This window comes from Lissotriton vulgaris, chromosome 5 (genome assembly GCF_964263255.1).
Source record: "Lissotriton vulgaris chromosome 5, aLisVul1.2, whole genome shotgun sequence".
NCBI classification, from domain to species: Eukaryota; Metazoa; Chordata; class Amphibia; order Caudata; family Salamandridae; genus Lissotriton; species Lissotriton vulgaris.
This window is the reverse complement of record NC_141693.1, coordinates 1,590,623,486-1,590,646,937: the sequence shown is the minus strand read 5'-3', so window position 1 is coordinate 1,590,646,937 and position 23,452 is coordinate 1,590,623,486. Positions and strand designations below refer to the sequence as shown.

The following is a 23,452-nucleotide window of genomic DNA, read 5'->3' as shown; positions in this document are numbered from 1 at the left end:
ACATAGTGCACTTTACTAGGGACTTCACTTAGTAAGGCAAACATACCAATCATGGACAACCAATTACCATACCTTTATACAGGGAACACTTACACTTTGACACAGTTTTGCAGTGGGAAAGTGTCCAAAGCATCTAAGTTGGCATCACTATGTCAGAAAAAGGTCTTGGGGGAAAGCAAAAAGTTTAGGGACTTTAGTCAAAAAGGGCCAAGTCCTACAAGAATTAAAAACGCTTGTGCAAAAAAAGCACCGCTTCTTGACTGGGTGAATCAGCCAAAAGGCTGAGTCACTCTGTTCCTTCCACAACCCAGGCCAAACACTGTTTCAGTTTCACTGTTAACATCAGTGCCTGTTTTTTTTTTTTTTACTTCCATTGTGACACCACTACCAACAGGGAAACAACTTCTAGGAAGTCGCCTTGTCCTGCTCATTTGGAACTCAAAAGGACAATCAGCCATTTTTACATAAGCCCCCCTGATTGAATCTTTTTTGGATTTACTCAAAAGAATTTTAAGGAAAATGTATACAAATTCATGGCTAAAAAAAGATCTAAGAAACGGGCATTGTTCCCAAGATCTGCTATTCCATAATAAAATAACCTTTTTGACTAAAATGTCTAATCTTACGCTGGTGTTAGGAAGCTCTGATGCTTGGACATCCAGGTACTACATGGTGGCCTCAAGGTTGAGATGACAATATTCAACATGTATTTACTTGTATTGTTTGCTTACAAACAAGTCATAACATACAACATCCAGGAGGGTACTTTTCCCACAACATAAGCCTACCAGACCTTGGATGTCCATTTTGATTGACTTTATAGTTAAGTTAACCAACTCTAAGAAAGGTACTGTCTTTTCTGTGGTAGCTTTGTAATTTTGTGCCATTCTGGACTCCGATCTCTCACAGGGCCAGGTCCAATAGCTCACAGATTGGAAAGGGTATAGTTCTTCCGACCATTCTTGGGGCCTGGCCTTTTGTGCTGTCCACTTGAGGATAGGTCCATACTATATAAATACTACACATACATAACCATTTTCCTCCTTCTAAATGAGATGGTTTTATGGACTCCTCCAAGAGTGCAGCTGGGCGAAGCATGGTGACGGTGGCCTCCTGGCTCCTCGGCTTCTTTGGGTTCTCGTCTTCTTCCGACGCTCGTTCCGCTCCGCACCTCACTCGATTCTATGTCAGGACCGGAGGCTTCTGATTATGCTTCTCAATCTTTACTAGAAGCTCACAGCAGCCAATGAAAATGCTTGCTTTTCATTCAAAATAACGTTAAACACTACATATCCCATCATGTCTCACATATAGGCACGCCCCCCTAGTCCATAAGAGGCCTCTGCCTGCCGCCATCTTCCTCTTTCTTTGCTGCTCACAGAGCTAAGTGCACCTTTCGTTTACTCCCTCTGTTGCTCAGTTTATGACTATATATGTATTGCTTTGGTTAATACACAGTTTTACCGGGTTATCTGTCCAGGAGGAACTGTATGGGTGTATGGAGTGACTTTCATACCCGTTTTTTTTGTTCCGGGGAGTAGCGGTGCATCGGCGGGTTGCCTCGGCGCCCACCGCTCGTTTCCTTTCCTCATTGTGGCTTGAGAACGCGCCTAGCAGCGCGCAGGTAGCTCCGGTCACTGACCGGGGGCAGACGGATGCCTTATTGTTGTTTTTTCAACTTTTGTTTGGAGCTTGTTTATCCCGGAGGTCCCCTCATTGACGGCGCGCCTCGCGCATGCGCAGTTGGCTCCCCCTTGTAAGCTGCTGACGCTGGTTCTGGCCGGGTGGCTCTCGGCCGCGGCGGGCGCCCAAACGCGCTGAATTTTGGGCTAATATCTAGTAGGATTCAGTCGAGTTTGGGCTGCACGTCGCGGCGCGTTCCCCAAGAGAGTTTCAATTGCGCTTTTTTAGCGCAGGAGTAAGGAAGGTGTCCCTCTGCCCCTAAAACCGCCTGGAGAGGCTGCATAATACATAAAGGGCCTACAGTGAGTGTGCACACGCTCAAGGAATAGTGGTGGCATGGGTCCATGGCCCGTTTTTGACTACAGCTTTGCTGAGGGGGTTGAAGGTGGTAGTGACTGAGTGTGCTGTGAGGGCTGACCCCCCCTTGACCCTCCTTGTGACTGAGCCTGCGCTGCCACTTCTCTCAAGATGGCAGAAGACCAGTATAATGATGAGTATAATGAGGAGGAGACCTTTGAGACCAGGCAGACGGCTGCCTTGGAGGACAACCTGGTTAGTGCCTTGGATGCCTCTGTCCAGTCCTCCGTCAACAGGGCGATGGAGACTACGGTCCCGCAGACGGTGCAACAGGCCCTTGCTTCAGCCCTTCGTCCCATAAGACGACAACTAGAAGGTTTCGCCAAGAGACATGGCTTCATCAAACCTCAGAAAAAGAAAGGCGAGGCTTCGGCCTCAGGTCAACCTTCAGGTGACGCTGCCACTTGGCCTCACACGCAGGCCTTAGCTACCTTGCCGGATATGGCGGACCGTTCATACGCAGGGGGCAAAGCCACAGCTAAGCGTAGGGTCCATGATACTGACACAGACACTGGTACCAACACGGATACGAATACAGACACCTCAGAGGATCACAACCCTCCGAAGAAGGCAAAATCGGCGCAGCCCAAGAGCCTTGCGCCGGCTCATACCCCCTTCACCTTTGACCCGTCGGAAATAGTACACCCCAGGTCACAGAACTGGGTGCCGCCTACGGCGGTGACGGCCTATATTCATGAGAACTTATGCAAGGGTTTCCCCAGGGAAGTAAGGAATCGTTTGCGGTCACAATGCCCCAGACCCGACATCCCGAATCAAGTGGCAGAAACGCCAGAGATAGACCGCAACCTTCTCACCTTTTTAAAGAAGTTCACGAAGGATCCGAAGAGAGGCTTAGAACTGGAAGGGGTGTCAGGACAAGATGCTGGATGCCATCGGCCCCTTGGCAAAAATCTTGGAGATGGCCTTAGTGGCCAAGGAGACCTCTGTCATCATAGATCCAGACGTGCTGGCCGGATGGACCCAAAGGGCCATCTGTTTTTTGGGCAACGCTAATTGTGCCGTCTCGGCGGAGAGGAGGAAGTCGTTGCTCATGAAAATGGATTCCAATCTAACAGAGCTCGCGGACGCAGAGCCGGGGCCCCTTGCAGAGGGCCTTCTGTTTGGTGACAAGTTCGTCAAAGACGTCTCCAAGTACGTAGGTACCTTTACGGCGTTGGCCAAAGCCCAATCGGGCATCAAACGCGCATTGAACCAGGGTGTTTTTCACAGGGCCGGACGAGGCGGGGTCGCTCGTCAGGCCGAGGAGGTCCTCCAGGCTCCCATAGAGGCGACTTCGGAAGGGGCAGAAATGACTTTGACTCCACCCGTGGAGGGACCTTCTACCCCTCCCGTAGGAGGTTCAGCAAGAACAGTTACCAATCCGGAAATGGCAGGGGGAACTTCAAGCACCAACAGAGCTCAGGTGAGACTTTCAGATATTTCCCTTCTTCCTTTGGGGGGGTCGGACTCAGCACTGCCTGGGGCGGTGGAAAGAACTTACACAGGACGCCTGGGTCTTACAGACGGTTCAGGGCTTTCACTTGGAGTTTTACTCACGTCCTGTTCAGTCAAACATACCCTCAGCTCTCCGTTTTTCCCAACTAGAGGCCAGTTTTATAGACGAAGAGATTGCGACCTTGCTGCACAAACAGCACCGAGCCTTCAAGGTCCTCGCGGTTTCTTCAGCAATATCTTTGTTATACAGAAAAAAGGGGGCGGAAACAGACTGGTGTTGAATCTCAGGGACTTCAATCAGTTTCTGACGTACAATCACTTCAAGATGGAGGGCATCCATCTCTTAACAGATCTTCTGCAGGTGGAAGATTGGATGGACCGGCTGGACCTGAAAGACGCGTATCTCTCTATTCCGATTTTTCCCCCGCATCGCAGGTTTCTGCAGTTCAGGTGGAGAAACCAATGGTACAAATATTTAGTTCTGCCTTTCGGGCTCTCCTCGGCTCCTTGGTGCTTCACCAAAGTGATGAAGCCGGTAGTGGCGTACCTCCGAGAGAGGAGTATTCGCCTCATCATATACCTCGACGATATACTGATAGTGGACCAGTGCCAGCAGACTCTTTTGCGGCACCTCCAGCTGACCACGACTATTTTGCAGGATCTGGGTTTTGTGATAAACTCCAAGAAGTCGGTCATGATTCCCTCACAAGTCATAGATTTCCTAGGGTTCACGGTGAACTCGGTGATAGCCCAGTTGTGCCTTCCAAAGGACAAGCTAAAGGATCTAAAGAGGGAGATCAGGAAGCTGCTAAACAGCCAGACTGTCTCCCTCAGGGCACTGGCAAGAATGGTAGGAATTCTAGCGTCTTCAGTCCAGGCGATATTCCCGGGCCCGCTACATTACAGGGCTCTGCAACAGTTGAAGATCAGACATCTTCAGAAGGGTCTCTCGTATTCAGACAACATTCCCCTCACGCAGGAGGTGAGGACAGAATTGCAATGGTGGTTGGGACACGTCGACGCTTGGAACGGCCGAGCGATCTTCGGTTCTCTCCCAGAAATCACAATAGAGTCCGACGCCAGCCGATGGGGCTGGGGCACGCGTTGTGGAGACATCTCCACAGGAGGGAGATGGTCCCCGGAAGAGCTTTCCCTTCATATCAACTGTCTGGAACTGCTCGCGGGGTTGTTCGCGGTGAGAACGTTGTCCCCGAAGCAGACATCCTGTTGTATCCTCCTGCGTCTGGACAATATTTCGGCAGTGAGATACATCAACAAGTTGGGAGGCACGAGGTCGTCCATGCTTGTGCAGATAGCCAAAGACTTTTGGCATTACTGCCTTCGCAATCAGATATCAATCATTGCGGAATATCTCCCGGGTCAGTCCAATCAGGTAGCGGACTGGAACTCGAGATACCTCAGGGACTACAGCGACTGGAAGTTGATCCCGAGGATGTTCAAGTGGCTGGAGGAGATTTGAGGTCCGTTCGAGACGGATTTATTCGCGTCGAGACTGACCTTCCAAATTCCTCGCTTCTTCAGTTGGAGGCCGGATCCGTTGGCGCAAGCGACGGACGCGTTTCTCCAGGACTGGTCACAGGGGATGCAATATGCCTTCCCCCCCTTCTTGCTGATCCCCAGAGCGATGTCGCAAGTGATCAGGCAGAGGGCAGAGGTGGTCATGGTGACGCCTTGGTGGACGTCGCAGTCCTGGTTCCCCAAGCTGATGCAGTGGAGCTGCGACCTTCCCAGACTCCTCCCGGAGTCGACAACGCTGTTGCTGGGCCCTCATCGGGAGAGGCACCCTCTGATAATGGAAGGCAGGCTTCAGCTGATGGCCTGGAGGCTTTCAGGCAACAGTGGCAAGTGCCAGGGATTTCGAGAAAGGCTGCAGATTTCATCAAGCAGGCCTGGGCACCTTCCACGAGGAAACGGTACTCCTCGGCCTGGAAAGGTTGGGTGGATTGGTGCGTGGAACGACACCTGGATCCCGTGGGGGCCGACTTACCCCATGTGCTGAATTTCCTGACGGATAAGGCGTCACAGGGTTTGGCCTATAGGTCGGTCAACAACTTCAGATCTGCCATTTCAGAGGGCCATGTCCAGCTGGATGGGAAGCCAATAGGTATGCACCTGGTCGTTTGCAAATTGCTAAAAGGCATTAGGGTGGAGAATCCTCCTAAACCAAAATACTCCAGATTGTGGGACGTATCTCGGGTTTTGGACTTATTTGACAAATGGCCAGCGAATTCCCTTCTATCCAGAAAGCAATTATCGGCCAAGCTAGCCATGTTGCTTTGCCTTTCGGCTTGCAGGAGGTCATCAGATGTACGCTCGCTGGACTTAACAGGTAGAGTATTTACTCCAGAAGGAGTTTCTTTTCAAATCATTAGACGCACTAAGACATTATCTACTCATGTTTCTTATAATGCATTTCAGGAGAATGAAAAGTTATGTGTTGTGCAATGTCTAAAGACTTATGAGGAATGTACAGCGGCTGTTAGGCCTCAGGGCTGTTCGCAGCTCTTGATAGCCTTGCAGAAGCCTTTCAAAGCAGTGGCTGCGGCCACCATTGCCAGATGGCTTCGTTATGTTATGAAAGAAGCTGGCATTGACATCACCATTTTTGGTGCGCACTCTGTCAGGGGTGCTATGGCATCGAAGTCGTTCATGTTGGGTTCCAGCATTCATGATATCATGCGTAGTGCAGACTGGTCGTCAGAATCGACCTTCAAGACATTTTATTATAAGCCGGTGGGGGATATTACCTCTGTAGTTTTTAATAAGCGTTAAACAAGCATAATCAGAAGCCTCCGGTCCTGACATAGAATCACAAATTTGCTAGCATTCGCGACAAGAATTTGCAATTCTATTAAGGACACGGAGGCGAGGATTATCCCACCCGGCATGTATATGTATATATAAATGCTTGCCCACCCAGTGGTTATGGTGGTTACGGTCTCATATCCTTTCTTTCAGGTTCCGATAAAAAGAGCGACTGAAGCTCAACGAATGCCAGGATATTTCGCCTGAAGATGTTGTTCCTTCCCGTTGTAAGAGTTAAGAAGTTTTCCAAGTTTTTGTTGGAGCTGTTCGCCGGAAAGAAAGAGGAAGATGGCGGCAGGCAGAGGCCTCTTATGGACTAGGGGGGCGTGCCTATATGTGAGACATGATGGGATATGTAGTGTTTAACGTTATTTTGAATGAAAAGCAAGCATTTTCATTGGCTGCTGTGAGCTTCTAGTAAAGATTGAGGAGCATAATCCTCGCCTCCGTGTCCTTAATAGAATTGCAAATTCTTGTCGCCAATGCTAGCAAATTTGTGATTCACAAACTCCAGCCGCTCTACTTCCTCATTGGTGATGTCACACGTCAAGTCAGATGCCCCTCCCTTTTTGACGAATCCGGCCGTACCTACTTCCTCCATGGGCGGGGCTTCAAACGTGGAATAGGCACAATTAAAGGAGCCGTCCTCCTCGACATCGCTCTGTGTTTTCCAAAATGGTTCTGTTTCCGAGGCCCACTCGTTCTGCGATAAGTGGAGAGAGGGGAGAGTTGCAGAATCAGCGACCCACCAATCCTTTGTTGAGGGGACATTTTCTATGGACGGGGTCCCTTTGCTACAGTCATTTTGTAGCCCTGCGCATGTGTCACCACAAAAGGTTGCCTAGGAAATGACACGGAAGCCAATTTGTATTCAATTTATCCAATCTGAGATGGATCGGTAAATAAAAGAAATAATGAAATATGAAACTGAAGTAGCACTTTTTCAAGGCAGAGCAGCCAGCAGCAATTTCCTCCATTACCTTCCAAAAAATACATAAATAAAAAAATCAGATACGCAAAGTGTGGGGGTGGAGGGTTTAGCTACGGGGAGCAAGCGGGGGTGAGAAGCCGCACACTAGGGGGAAGCAACACGGAGGGCAAGGTAAGAAGCTCACAAGGCAGCAGATCAGGGGAGACATCAGTGCGAGAGGCAGTTATTTAGGGTGCAGTATTACAGAGCTGGAAAACAGAAGCACTCTCCCGCAGTGCTAAGCCAAAACCAAACAAAAATGTTTCCCTAAAAGTGAGCAGAGGAAGGATAGAAGCCAGCCAATCAGAGAGATGGTAAAGAGGCACTGATCTGTGCAAGGGACAAACACAAACGGTGACAAGGAAAGACATTGAGTCAGAAGCAAACAAATGAGTGACAATGAAGCCAACTATCCAAGTAATCTCCTGGTAAGCCTACAATTGGTATTTTCAAACCTAAAACTCAGGGCCTAAACAGGGGAATAATAAGAAATTACCGGGAGCATTGGGATGGAAATTGCCGACTCCACCAGTAGTTCTGGTTATTGAGGGGAACCTCAATAACTCCACCCGACAGAGTTAATGATGTCCAACGTTTAGGTAACTCTGGGGCGAGGGTGAGGAGGGCGGACTTAACAGGGCTAGCACTAGGATAATTGTAATGAGGGCTATGTGTTTAAATGCTTGCAACTATGCCCCCCCCCCCACTGCAGTGTTTGCATGCCAGTGCAGCTCCCCGAAACCGTTGCTTATTATGTTATGTAAAACCCCTGCTTTGTCTATAAGTTTCCCTAAATTTCCTGCTCAATGTTTCTGTAAATGTTCCATGAAATCCTAGCTCAGTGTTGTTTATGCCTGCGTCTTGTTGCAGTACACTACGTGTGCCCTCAGGAAGACCTCTACGTGCATGAGTTACAGATCTCTCTGAGACCGCATCAAAGTATATGTATATGTAAGTGTCACCATGAAGTGCCATCTCCGTGATAGTAAGGGCCAACCATGTCTACAGGTATGTGCGGTATTCAGAAGAGCACAGGGCAAGCCACATGTTTGGAGGGCTTGAGGAAGTAGACTCAACATCTCCTTAAGGAACAACAGGTTGATGTAACTGGTGATAGTGTAACTGGTTCCAGAATAATTGAAGACTGCTGTTGTGGGATTAGCTGCCAGCGTACGCGAGCCAGAGAGCATGAGTGATTGGAAAGTTCAGAGTAATACGCTGGTATCCGAGGAATCGGCTTCTGAGTTCTGCCCAAGGGGCAGTACATCCAAACCTAGCACAGCTAGTATGAAGGTGATATTATCTATTGTAGCAGGGATCTGGACAGGCCCAGGGGATCCAACCAAAAGGAAATGCCAGACATGAAGCGGATAGAAAAGCTGAATAGCCTGACACTAAGAATTTGATTAGCAACTGGGTGAATTCTGCAAAGATCTTTACCTCATGAAGCCCACGGTCATGCTTACGCATGGAAATGTCCAAGAAGGCAGTTTCAGTTGAATAAGACACCCCTCCTCCCCACCCAATGGGACTTCCCGGTATCAGGAGCAACCAATGAAAATAAAGGGGGGGCAGTCTCCAAGTTGAAATGACAGAGGAGATGATCAGAATAGAAGAAATTCATAAATTATTATGCAAGATCAGTCCAATCTACCCATTACCGTATAGGACTTCAAATGGGAGGGGAAAACTGAGATCTCAATAACATGTCCAAGTAGAAGAGCCAGGAAATAATCAAAGGAACACAATTAATCTAAATATACATTAACACAGTTCTATACCATAAGAGGCTGAGCTTCAGACACAGTCCCATACAAGGTACACTTAACTCATGAGCAATACTCGGAAGCAACCCAAAGCAGTTTCTTCACTACTCAGCAAAAATAAGGTGTAATAAGCCAATGTACAAAAATGAATTTCAAAACAAAACCAGTCAGCTAGAGGCTATTTCTAAGGACCAGCAGATTCCACTGCATGATCAAGGAAAAGGGTAGAGCAGGGATCTGGGATGTAATAAGTGCAACAGAGGGCCCGGGGACCATGTTGCTCCATGCAGAACAAATAGTTATGAGGCAAAGAATAGTTTGAGGTAGACTATTTTATACATAACCAATCAGGACTGATCATTTGACAAAAAAGGGGCGGGGCAGGCTCCACAAGTGAAATAAGTCTACACAACTTGTGCAAAAGCACCAATAGAAGTGATGGGACACAATAGAATTCATCCATCCATGTAGGGATGCAGCCTAACTCAATCCCCAAATCCAACACTTGCCAGGACTCCTGAAACAGCCAGCATGGCTGAGGTCTTATAAAGCCGGAGGACAGCAATACCTATGGTCGAGCAGTAGTATAAGGTAGATGAATCCGAAGAGCCAACCGGCCTAGATGCAGTGTCACTGGCCTCTTGGACATTAGACTGTGATGATACCCCCATTTAAAAAATATCCCGCCCAGGGTGGAGGTTTGGAAGGAAAAATCAGCATGAAATTTGGCCACAGGACTAGTCGCTTCCACAAAAGTAGCTGGTTCCCAAATAGAATCCTCTGGATCACAGCATTTCGGGTCAAATACATACTGACAGACTCCCTTACCATTACAAGAATACAAATTCTCTGTACCCCATATTAGTGTTCACCTTCAACCTCAGGAGAAAGGGGGGCGGAGTTGTGGGCCTGAATGTAAACTGCACAATTTCTATCGATGTGAAGTGGTTTATTGTCAATTGTGGCACCTCCGTCAGTACTAGCCATTGACACAACAGCCCCGCAAGCTGGGATTTTCAGCCTACATTTTAAACAATGCTGCACTGGGTATGGGAAAACAAGCAACAACGACGTGGGAAGAAAAAGAAAAAAAAAGTGCCTTCATCCCAGCACGATGCCAGCGGAAACAACCTAATCATAAAGAAGCTATCTATACTTGGTCATTGCTCCACGGAAGGGAGAAATGAACGAAGAGAAAGTGAAACTGGCACGTGCTGATCAGTCAGGAGCCAGCAAATAAGAATGACAAGTAAACCAATGAAAGGGTAAGGAATGGGAGGGCTCCAAGCCAGTTTTAGTTAACAAAATGTCTCAAGTGACAGCACATGCAGTGTCTCAGGCGAGACCTAAAAATGAATCTGGAAAAAAAACTTGTCTACTGGAAAGGTTCAGCAGATGGCAGCACAGGATTAAGCAATTTGCAGTAGAGCAAAATTCCAGTAAATTAGAAGAACAGCAAAGGGCCAGGATACAATTTTGCCCCCACAAAGAAAGGAAAGGTGTGAGGCCAGGAATACCTGGAGGCAGCCACTTTGATAAGTGACCAATCACCCTCAATGCATGAAGCAGAAGAGGGGCAAGCCCCACACATGGAATAACATTTCCACAAGTGTTTCTATAGGAGTGTCTCTAAACCCCCCACTCAGTGTTTGTATATGCGCATCAATCGAGGCATAGATCTTCCTATGGAACAGTAGAAGGAAATGAATAATGGTTATTAAAGTATTTAATAATAATAATAATAATAATAATAATAATAATAATAATCTTTGTGGCGTGATTTAAAAATAAACCATTGCAAGTACAAAACATTTAAAAGGTTCAAGATTGCATTTAGAATGTTAAATTCATTAAAAGTCAGTATGTATAGATGATAACAAATGAAGCTTCCATTTAAAAAGTCATATTCATAAAAAGCCAGCAACAGCAAGTAAAAGTTGGCAGCATTATTCCAATGGTTAATAAAGTAAAAAAATAATTACAATTTTCCTATGTAACATTTTAACATTCATTAATTTTATATATATTTTAAATTCAAATTCTTCTAAAGTGTTTTTTACCAAACTCACCTAAAGTAAAATGTTATATTTATTATAAAAAGGTTACTAAAAGTTTAGTATCAGGTAGATTTATTTTTTAATTGAAAAATTCATTACAATTTCAAAATATTTTTTATTTATAATTTATATTTAATTTTTAACATAAAAAACGTTTATATATATATATATATGCTATATATATTGTTTTAAGTTGCATATTAATTTTAAAATTATTTCTTGTGGGGTTTTAAATGAATTCCATGCTTCTATTATTTTCCAAGGGGCAGTGTTGCCGTGCCTCAAAGTGGCCATGGGTACTGCTGGACTTACTGCAGCTCTGAGCTGTAGTACATTTATGGCTGTTATGGGTCCCTTTTGTCCCTAGTAATTTTAAAAGGGGCTTACTTGTCTGTGGATGAATGCACGTCCCTCACTAAACCCCTCATTAGCCCCCATCACCCCTTTTTACTGCTCCCAGAACCACTCATTTAGTTGTAAATATTGCCCATTATCCAACTACTCCGCCCTACCTCCTACCTTTACTACAGAAAAGTATACCTGCATGTGCAGAGATCTCTGCAGTTAGGCGAAGATCACCGCACATATACGATAGGAGAGGTAGAGGCATAGGCCTTCGCACATAGGTTTGTGAATGGCATTTCCTGTAAGGTAGTAGCACTTTTGAAGTATTACTAATACTTCAAAATGCAGTTTGTGCATAGGAAACCTAGTGTTTGGGATTGTTCATCTCTCTTAAATTCTCTTGCAGTGCTTGCATATCATCTATTTACCTTCCCGAGGCATCCCATTGTTGTTTATTTATGTGTCCCTTCATGCCCTCAATTTACAATATACTGGACAATTCGCAGTAATGCCACTTCTGGGAAATGCATTATTGTAGCTGGTAATAGCAACATTACCATAAATTTAGATATAGCTGGGGGCTTATTTATTGGGGCAAAATGAGCACCTGTTTTTTTGCTTACACTAGTGGCCTCTGATTTGCCATTCAGATAAATACATAATACATACACAAACAGCTGTTGGAACTGGGTAGCTCAACGAAGTACCAGTGTGGTAACTTGGTACCAAAAAACGTATGGACAAAAATTAGAGGTATCCGGCCATAGATCAGACCCTGCAGCCAATCATCATTGTGCAGGCTGTCAGCCAAACACAGTGGGCAGCCTCCTGTAAGCTGCATGCAGGACAACCCACCACTGCTCAGAGTTTAAGGCAGTGTGCAGGGAGATGGGAGCCGGGCCTACACAGAAACCAATGGACTTCTCGACTTAATGCCGTTCGCCTTTAGAAGCCAGCATACCACCGAACTTCCCTTGATTATAGCTTCAGAACAAGTGATACGAATGTCAACCTAGGAAGCAGTGCGGCATTAGTCCTATTGGCAGTGTTCGATATGATCAACCACAACACACTTTTGGACAGTCTTGCAGCTATTGGGATAAAAGGTCTTGCTCCTTCTCTACTGAAATCCTTTCTTGAGAATCGTGAGCAGTTTGGGGCTCTGGAAGATTACCTCTCTTCTACCTTTTCCCTACCATGCGGCGTACCACAGGGTTCGTCACCAAGTCCCACTCTTTTTAATATTTATGTGGCCCCGCTGGCTAAACTGATCAAATCCTATGAATTTACGGTAGTATCCTACGCCAATGATACACCGTTAGCCAACAACCCTAATGAAACTGCCTTGCGCTTTCAGGACTGCATTCTCCAGGCCTGCAAATGGATGGCCTCAAACTGCTTAAAGCTTAATTCTAGCACAACTGAGGTCATACTTTTTGGAAGAAACACCACCTTCTGGTCCCCTTGCTGGTGGCCTCGGGAATTAGGAACCTTACCCTCTCCAGTTGACAAAGTAAGGAATCTTCGGAGTAAACTTTAGTAATAACCTATCCTTTGAGGGACATGTTAATGCTGTTGCATCGGCATCTTTTTTCACCATACAACTCCTTAGAAATATTTCCTTTTATCCCTCCCGACCTTTGAAAAACATTGGCGTCTGCCTTAGTACATTAACGGGTTGACTACTTCAATGGCCTGTTTGTTAACATCAGGAAGAAATCCGTGAACAAAATTCACAATGAGCAGAATGCGGCTGCACGCCTTCTCCTAGGTATCCCTAAATACATATCCGCTTCTTCTGCGTTTAGTTATCTACATTAGCTTCCAGTTAATAAGCGTATAGCTTTTAAAGCACTGTGCATGGCTTTTAAATCTCTTCAGGGCAATGGTCCTGAATATTTCAGGAACTGCTTCCAATGGTATGTTCCATCCAGACCGCTTCGTTCCACTGCAGAACACAATCTTTTTGTGCCAACATTCAGGAAAGCCAACTGGGGCGGCAGAGGCTTTGTTGTAGGCACCACCAGATTATGGAACTCTTTCCCTTGTATGCTGAAAGGGATTACTAATCTGTTTGCTTTCAGGAAGGCACTTAAACATGGTTATTTAATCTCTAGTATTATCTTCCTCTTTCATGCAGTTTACCTATCGGAGACTGGCGCCTAGATGCCCCCGGGCAGTAGTGCACTTTACAAATCCCTTTGTCCTTTAATTTCATTGGGTGCAGCTACCACATACTTTGCAAGGCTTCTGCCATGTGCAGTGAAGGCTGGCATACAGAGGGATGAGCGTAGGGACAACCCACTGTTACACACAGTTGAAGGCTGTATCCAGTCGTGGCGGAAGGGGGGTGTTAGAGGGTTTGGCTGCCCATCCAGGAGATTGGCCACCTATGGGGAGCTCTGCACAGGGCCTGGGCAGCCCCTAGCTCATTGCCTAAGGATATGAGAAGGCTGTGCGCAGTGGGGGTTGGCAGCCCATGGGGGTGGGGAGGGGTGGATAGCCATGCCTGCGGCCAACCCTGACTGCACTTGATCTTCGGTTGGCTACCTGTGGGAACTGGGGGCAAGGCCTGCGACCAACCCCTGCTGCACAGAGTGGGGTTGGCCCCTCTTGGAAGGGAATGGCACTGGTTGCCCTTGGGGGTTATGCCGATGCTTCCCTTTAAATAAGATCAAAAACCTATAAATCTACTGTAAAAAAAAAAACTAATGTTAAAGTGATGTAATAGTTAGGTGGTGAAATGAGATAAGAACTAACGCTTAAAAAACGAAAAACCACTCACGTTAGAAAATTATAGTCTAGTGAACTAACTGTAGCATGTGCCTGCCGTGTCAGGGACAGTTTATAATTTCACATATTACATCATTTATTACATGGTAAATAAAATCATTGCTGACATCACTGATAACATTATCCAGGGATTGTGACAGTGTGCCATAGGATTTCTGGACCGGCATTTAGTCAACAAACTACACCTGAGCCCAAGTTTGTAGAACCAATTAACTGATAATGGACATAACCTTTGACAAAATGCTGGACACATAGCATATTTGTCAATTCACCCACATTTGGTGGATGTTACCATCTTGATAGTGGTATTCACTCAACTAGCAAACAAAATGTTTCCACAGAATTTAATGGGGTCACCTACTTTATAGACCTTCAGCACCCTTCAAAAAAGTGTTTGTTCTCTACTCACCTTAATGGGATCACCCTTTTGAAGATTTTACATGATCCCCAATTTTAAGTCAAGAGGCTGACAGGTGTGCATTAGCCATTACAACAACACATTCAGCCAGGTCCTATAGTCAACCCTCCAAATTTTGGTAAAATACAATACACACATACATGAGATGTGCACTATAGTATACAACCTAACAGCGTTGGTTACAACCACACAGAGTTAAACCACCTCTAAGTGGGTCACCCTCACATTCTATATTATTCAACAGTCTGCAATACCACAATATCTTCCATGGATTTCTGGAAATAAACATCCACACCTTATAAACATCCTCTTTACATAGTATTTTTCTATAGAACAGTAGAACAACTATTTAATATTGGCACATGCCCATACATCCACTGTTTAATAATCTACTGCTACTGTGAACAGAAGCTTGTATTTTCTCTCATATGTTTTTCAACAGGGTTCGGCTGAAAATCACACCCATTTTGAAATATGCTCCTGCAACCCACATCAGGACTGTCCAGCCAGAGTGCTACTAACTCTCAAAACTTTACAAGTTGGTAAACAATGCACCATATAACTCACAATGCACAGCCACACTTGCTTCCAGGGCTTACACTATTTCCAGTATATTCACCCACACGGGTACACACAGCAGTTCTCTGTTTTTATATATCTACAGGCCCCTTACTAACAACTGTCTTTCTTTTAAATTATGTGATGATTTATCGAGCAATGTCAATACAGCATTAAGGATGATATCAGTGATGTTATCGATGAAAATATATATATATATATATATATATATATATATATATATATATATATATATATATCTCAGATTGAGGATGCGTGAATAGGTCCAAGGTGGGGTTTTGTGCACATATGGAAAGACAGACCTGCAGAAAAGGGTCGCTGACTCCGGACACAGTATGCTCGGGCGAGTACCCAGACATCACAATGTTCTTCAGGAGTTGAACCAGCTGAGGGACGAGCTACAGAGAGGAGAAAAGGCCAGGAGTTACCAAATGCACCTTCATAAACAAGTTTACTGTGCTCCCTTACACACCCATAGCTATTTTGAAGTATGCTTTCATGGGCATCTGTAAGCGATATTGACTGTGCCCCTATAGACATTTATAATGTTTCTATGTATGTATGTATATATATACATATATATATATATATATATATACACACACACCTCCACTGGTCTCCACAGTACACCTTTACAGACGTTAGAAATATATAACTTTGCCATGTCTCTGTATACACATCCATTGGCCTATAATGTGCATCTTTACAGACTTATATGAAATACCCATATATTTATATATATAACTAAAGGCTTTTCTCTGACAACTTCTGTCCTTATTTATAAAAGGATATTTTCAGGTGCACAAGCATTAATATAAGGTTTCCTTCGATTTTCTGGACACAAGCCAACCTGTAGGCAATGCAAGATGTGGAGAGTTTCTAATGCCCATCCACACACTTGTGGTATTCTCAGAGCTCCTAAATACAATTACCTGAAGATTATCTCATTCTTCCTTCACACTCATACTTGGTGATCAAAGTAGTATGCACAAATTAGGTTTTACTTTTAACAATGCCTTAATACACTCACGAGTTGTCCTCGCTGAAGCTATATGAATCTCTCCTATATGTAAATACATGGGGCCTCCCCCTTGGTCATGCCTGGGGCCTCATGCATAAAGGTGTTATTAGTGTTCAAATAATTCTGGTTTATAAAGCTATATGAAGTTTTATAAAGCTGCATACAAATCACAGCAGTTCCCAGACGTATTCTCTTTTCCAGCACACTTGCAGAATGGACTCTTAGCTCGTGTGATGTAGGAAATGTCCCTGCTCTCACCTTTCGGAGGTCCTTTAATGCAGTCGGGCTCCGCTTGCACATCTCCGTCATTAGGATCACTGCTCCATGCTGTACACCTGAAAGAAGGCAACCATGACTAATGGTTCACCGAAAAGAAACAAAGAATTCCTCTACGGATCCCCTCACTGATAGCAAATCCTCACCTCAATCTTTCACAACTTAAAAATAATTACAGTCTTCAAGCAGCTTTCCAGTAGGAGTGGGGCCTCAATGTTGAAATGTACATCCCCCCTGTTCAATACCTATCTCTTCTAGTTTAGAACATCAATTCTCTGCCTGAATGTTCCCTTGTCCATGTTATGTTACTACATCGCTCTGTACAGTCATCCAAAGTATCTAAGCTTTCTGTAGAAACATTCCCTTATCCAACTGATGTACTTGAGATTATTCACCAGTAAGCTCCAACAGCTTCGTACTCTGTTCGAAAGTCGCCTTAGGTCACTGAAAGGCTTCTTTTAACTTTTCTTCGACTTTTTAATCATTGCTACCAATGCCAAAAATCTTTGATTGTGGAAGTGGCTGATCAAATACCAGTGCAGCACCTCCTAACTAGGTGGTGTTCAAGGCCCAGTACCAGATCTCAATATATTGTTTAAAAAGATCATTCCTGAAGGCAACTTCAATTTGTGGGTCGATAAGAAATCTAGCAAGCAAGCATCCGATTGTAATATATAAACAAACTTTTGGTCTGCAACCAGTTGGTACATGCCTCTCCAAGGAAGACAGGGCACATAAGTATGACTCATTCTCTACAATCATACACTTGGTGTAGCCAAAGATCATGCCGCTTTCAAGGTTGAATTATGCATTGGTCTTCCTTGAGGGCACAAGCCCAAATACCTCCTGGAAATGATTTAAATGTTCATATTTGAACGCCACCATGAATAACTTGTTCAGGCATGAGACCTCTCACAACCAATCTGATGATGCATTGATTAAGTGCAAACCACCTTCCGTAGAGGGATCACACTGGAATGACTGTGAACCACCATAAACATTACCAGCATCGCTGCAATACTGGAGATGGTAATTCCCATCCAAACTCAACCAGCAGAGCGGTCTTGAACACTCTTGGCGTTTCACTAAATTGGAGGTAGACAAGACACAGTGCACAATTAACAAGAGGCTACTATGGAAACACCAACTGAGCAACAAAAACCCATTATATTAAGCAAAGTAACTTAATCTGAAATTAAACAAGTGAACTCTTCAAGATATTCCAAGGAATATCTGACCCACAGATTCTAAAAAATGCACACAATATCATTGTCCTCCATGAAATCTAACATCACTGAGATTCAACTTAAAGTTTTAAGGACTAACAGTCAAATCATTTGCTCGATGACTTCCCCTTAGAATTAGCACTAATCTTCTTGCATTCAAGCAGACAAACCTGACGCAAGTGCTATATTTATTCACAAAACTCAACACCATGATCAGCCCGGTACACCGGTGCTCAAGGAGTTCTTCTTCTTGCTGGTCCCTACCCTAACCAATGTATCTCGCAATGACGATGAGACAGGTAGTGAGCACCCTACTGCTCAAAAAGATTTTCAGACCCTAACTTATGCTGGACTACATAATCCATCTCAAACCTACAAAATAGTGGAAAGAGGGGTCAAAATGAAACGCAAGCAACACACAGATACCAAAAATGTATTCCAAGACAATCAGGCTTTTTAGATCCTCAAGAAAAAGATCTCTATGCTAACAAATATCTGCACAAGTATTTCCAGGTGCCTATGATTGAATCTTCAGGATATATCTGCAGACTACCACAATTAGGAGAGAAGAGCATGCTGGTTACAACAGGGATCCTCATTGCCCTTATCCAACATGTACAGGAAAATTCTGGTTTAGGTTTTGGAGCACTGCCACCTTTTGTTCCAGATATAGCACTACAATATCATGATCAATCTTCATTTGGAGTGGGACCCAAAGCAATATCATCAGGCACCTCCATAGCATGTTTACCCGAATGAAGAAAAACATCCTATTCTTGAATGAAAGGAAAAGAGAGGTACACATCTGCTGGTTTTTGGATGGTTTCCATGAAAAAACGAAGATTTGTCCATTAGGACCATGTTAAATACAGTGGACACATGTACAATCTTTCAGCTCTCCATGATCAAACTAAACGCGGTCCTGTCTTTAAAATCACTGCTTTGGTTCCCTTTGCACCAAATTATTCTGTTCGACGTCCTTGGTGCACAAGGATGTCTGGAAAAGACACCCACATTACCTGCAAATGTTGGCATCCAACAATGTTCTCACAAGGAACCAGTTTTCAAGAATGTTACATGAATGTGCCTAAGCAGGATCAGATGGATAAGACAAGGAGGAAACTTCTTGGTCCTGAAATACCACTGTACAACAAACTACACCCTGCCCGATATGGCTACTAAGTAACAGTGAAAGTCAGAAAAGTGCTGAAACTACTCTTTACAAGTACACTTTTATAGCATGACGTATGGAACAAGATCACCCTGAACCCCACATGTCCATTTCAGGGAGTAGGGCCTTGCTTGTACCAACTGCTGAACAAGGACCCCTTAGAGTTCTGACATGCCGCCCAGAAGCAAGTTTCTTAACACACTCGGCCCCCCCCACAACGCACCCACACCCCTTCAACGAAACACCAATAAGGTCCAGAAACACCTCTGTTGCGAGGACAACACTCACCAGGAAGAGATTCATGTCAGTGAATATTCTGAACTGGTCATGTTCTCTGCCACCCACCAAGAAGTAACCGGGGATACAAATTCCTTTTAAATTAATGAATACAGTTTTCATTTCTACTGTAATGTAGGCATCTCTATCTGAAATAGGTTTCGTTCCCTCAACTCTGAAAGTTAAAATAGCTCAGTTGTCTGAGAGAATTTAGATGTAAACTCCTATTTCAATGACCATAAATCTGACAACGCTCATTTCTCCAGGAGAGTCTAAAATTTTGCCTCAGAAACTTCCTGGTTATCTCTACTGTCATATCTAATGGAACTCAATCCCACACTTTTTTTTCCCTCTGGTCTCTTACCAAACCTGTTCTCCATGGCACTAAAAATATCTAAATCCGCTGTGGGATTCTCGCCTCAATCCCACCCTTTAACGAGCCTCTTCACACTCCTTGCCTACTACATACCGTGACTCCTTTCACTTAGAAGCTTCTTGCAGGCCGGCAGGAACATATCAATTAGGTCGGGAACCTTTCGGATGATGTGAACTGCACACACCACAGCCTGATGGAGGAGAAGATGGAATGAAAAGATGATCACCAAGTCTCATCACTGGGACCTGCCTCGAAAATTCACCAACACAGAGGCACCGGGTCCTTTGCAGTTAGGTATTCATTCACAGCTGCACAATGACACTCCACTGATTGACTGTGAGCTAATGCATAGCATATTCCGCATTTTGAAATGGCCCTTTTGTACACATCAATAAATAAGAATAAATAACAGTCCACTGCAGCTCTCAGGACCCAGTCACCCTTCCAATCGCTTGATGACTGTTCCTATGGGTTTGACCCGGTACAGTTGCCTGCTAGACTTTTATTATTCAAATAGCACAAACATACACCCTTTTAGAGCAAATCAGTTGAACCTTCTCCTAGAAACATGGAGTACAGAGGTCTTGGTTTCATTGCATACATTCCCATGCTCCCAAATCCTATGTGCCAGCTGTACCCATCATACTGCAGTATATGTAAAATATCACATCCAGCCAAGCAAGACATGCCGTGAATTCTAAGTAATGGACCTTCAACATCCAAATCACCTTCTTCTTGACATAGGAGTTGGAGGTCTTGAGGAGTTGTGAAACCTCATTCGCCAGGTCCCTGCACATTTCCGAAGAGCCCATGCACCCAAGGGTGCACAGCGCCAGGCCCTGCACAAACTGGACGCTGCTGTTCAGGTCTCTGTGGAGAAAGTTAGGTAGTCAAGAATCACTTTAGAAAGCGGGAGGAGAAGAGATTTACCTATACATCTACCAAACAAAATCTAAGCTCTTTGACCCCACCAACCAATCAAACCAACAAACCCATCAATCAAACCATTTGATAATCGACCAACCCATTAATAAATAAATCCTCTAGTTCACTGAGGACCTACTAACATATTCACCGAATAGCCAACCCACACACCAACTCATTGCCTCATACACCCGTATACCACCTCATTCACTCCAACTCACAATCCATTCCTCCATAAATCCACCTGTTCAAAAACAGCCATTTCACGGTTCAGCTACAACCACTGATTCATTATTTCAGTCAAATATTCTCCAACAAAGCCACATCCAGTTATGCACTGCTGTCCCCCGCATATCTCCAGCCCTCCATGCTTATCGTCCAATACATATAGACTCTGCCCAGGCAACACACACATGTACTCACACATAACTCACGTTTTGATGCTGTTGGTGATCAGGAGATGGGCATCCTGCCTTTCATCCAATATCAGCATGGCACCAAGGTAACCAATCCGCTTGTCTGTAAACTTCTGGGAGGCAATCAGCTTTAAACACTCCATCTTGAAAAAAAGTTTGCAAAAGTGTTAATAGAAGAGGATACAAAATGGGTTAAATGACAAGAGAAGGAAGCATAACAAAGGTTTCACACTACACTGCACGCTACACTACACACTGAACTAAACACACCAAAGCTTATCAGAAGGATGGTTCGCCATGTGCGGTCTGAGGGATATGAGTAATCTGAGGAATAGAGCTGCTGCATGAAGCCTAAGCCTGCAAGATGGGTGTCGCAGAAGAGAGAGCTCTGCTGACGAACACATCAGCCTGTATGATGCAGCCAGACTGATATCTAATGTATGAATGAGGAGTCTGCAATATGTGTTCAGTTTCAGGGATAATTATGCTTTTGGCACCATGAGCATGTTAAGATGTATGAACTCAGCTGTCTGTGTACTCAGTCTGCAAGATGACTCTTTGGCAATACTTGGTGTAACCTCAACTATATAGAACATTACAAATTTTCTTAGACACAGGAAGATTAAGTATTTTACGCAGGATCACAGGATGTTAAGTTGAGGCCGGGTTTTGATTCCGATTCCCCAGTTACAAAGCTGGTAGCTCTAACTGCTGGGCCACATCTCCGCCTGGATATTTATATGTGCCTCGAGATAAACAAGGCGGACCAGCGCTTTAATCTGAAGGGGTGCTAGGTTGGGGGCTGAAGAGAGACATAGGTTTCTAGGCAGAAGCACTTGGTCTCGTTTCATATTACAATGAACTGTGGTGGCTTTAGGCTCCAGAGTTTTAATGGGCTTCCCTAATAGAGCTTAGATGCAAAGGACCATACCTTTAGTCAAGCTTCTGCTACAAAAGGCAAAGGGTGTTTTCAAGCTTGAAATATGGCCCCACGAGCCAAGGATTTCAAAAGCCTACAGTTTCACCAAAAAAGCCCCACGGTGTAATGATGCTTGAAGTTAGCGCATCAGTGTAGTCAAGGTTAGAGAGTAAATAAGCTTGAAGGTGGCCAAACTGGAGCACAGGTTTAATCAAGCTTGGAGACTGGTGACACAAGTTAATGAGTGTAATAGAGACTGGGGGTTGTCCAAATTGAGCTTGTAAATGTAAGTAAGCTTGAAGGTTGGTCAAACTTGAGGTCCATAATAAGGCATATCTGCTGGCTCAACAGTGGCATAACACAGGCCCCTGCAACCCATGCGGTGCGGGGGGGGGGCCTAAATTCGAGAGGACCCCTGAGCACAGTACTCTGCCTGGAGAGCTCCTTAATGTGTCTGGAGGGGGCCCCTCGACGTACCTTGCAGGGGGGCCCCTCAAGTTTCGTTACACCAGTCTAAACAAATAATTGGCACATCTGAGCTTTCGTTTTGGAGAAACAAATGTGCTAGTCCAAAAAGGCTTGCAGGTTGGCCAAGTAAGGCTAGGGCAACAGCTAACAGCACCCTTCAACAATATGAAAACGTACAGAGTGCTATAACGGAAAACCAGTGTCTTGCGCAAATCTCACAGGTTTCGCTGCTTAAGGCAGGTTCACTTGGCATTGTGTGGCCAGCAATTTCCAATCGGACCCAGTTATGAAAATTCCACCACACTACCACTTCTTGTATCTTGCTCAGTGATAGATACCTGACAGATCCCTCGGCTAATGTCATAGAACAACCCAACATGAACTCACTTTTAGGTAGCTAGCTCACTTTAGGATTCAAGCCCAATGAACAATAAAAAAAAGTGATGCTTAAATTAATCCCAGCCACTGTCGATTACTGTAATGGCAGAGTTTTTGGCTTTATTTAGCAGTGATATAGATCATTAATCTTGCTCGCATCTAGTATAGGTATTCTTAGCCTGTGTTGGCCCTTTTAAGCCCTTTTTCCAGACCTAGAAGAGGATAGCTGCTTAATATGCCTTTATTCTTGACTTTAACCTGTCTATTGCCTATTGGCTTTGACATATTAGACACATTGGTATGGTTTATGTAGGTATTCTGACAGAGCTAAGGAGCATTTCACCCCTTTCAGGCCTACAGGCCTAGAGCTAGAGGGACTCCATCTTGATGAAGCTGAGAGGCTTTTCAGGGCAAAGGCAAAGTTTATAGTTAAGGCTGTTGTTCGCTTGGAGAGAACCGGCTCAGGCTGGCCCCTATCGAAGGAATGTATTTTTCTCCACTCCGAAGACACAACTTCAGGCTGGCCAGCTGGGAACGTGTCCTTGGTACGGGGAGGTACAAGAATTTGGTGGGCGGCAGGTTACTGGCCGTAACTTTCCATGAAAGGACAAGCTTCCATATTAGCGAGCTACAGGAGAGGAGGAGTGTTCATTCCAGCTTGTGTGCAGTTCAGTTCAGTTTGGAGTGCAGTGCAGCGTGGTGCTCAGAACAGCTTGGAGCACAGAACAGCTTGCAGAGAGAGAGAGGATGTC

At 44.8% G+C, this 23,452-nt stretch overlaps 1 protein-coding gene across 4 annotated transcripts in view; it reads right to left on the bottom strand.

Moving 5' to 3' along the window:
* AP1G2 (adaptor related protein complex 1 subunit gamma 2) overlaps nt 1–23,452 on the bottom strand; it is a 130,068-nt gene that overhangs the window by 80,050 nt on the left and 26,566 nt on the right. For all 4 annotated transcript variants that reach the window (XM_086923703.1, XM_086923705.1, XM_086923704.1 and 1 more), the window contains exons 3-7: nt 20,954–21,078; nt 20,324–20,465; nt 19,689–19,785; nt 16,529–16,605; nt 15,552–15,647 (exon numbers count right to left, since the gene is read on the bottom strand). In XM_086923703.1, the coding sequence (XP_086779829.1) occupies nt 15,552–15,647; nt 16,529–16,605; nt 19,689–19,785; nt 20,324–20,465; nt 20,954–21,078 (537 nt within the window). The remainder of the gene's footprint in view (nt 1–15,551; nt 15,648–16,528; nt 16,606–19,688; nt 19,786–20,323; nt 20,466–20,953; nt 21,079–23,452) is intronic.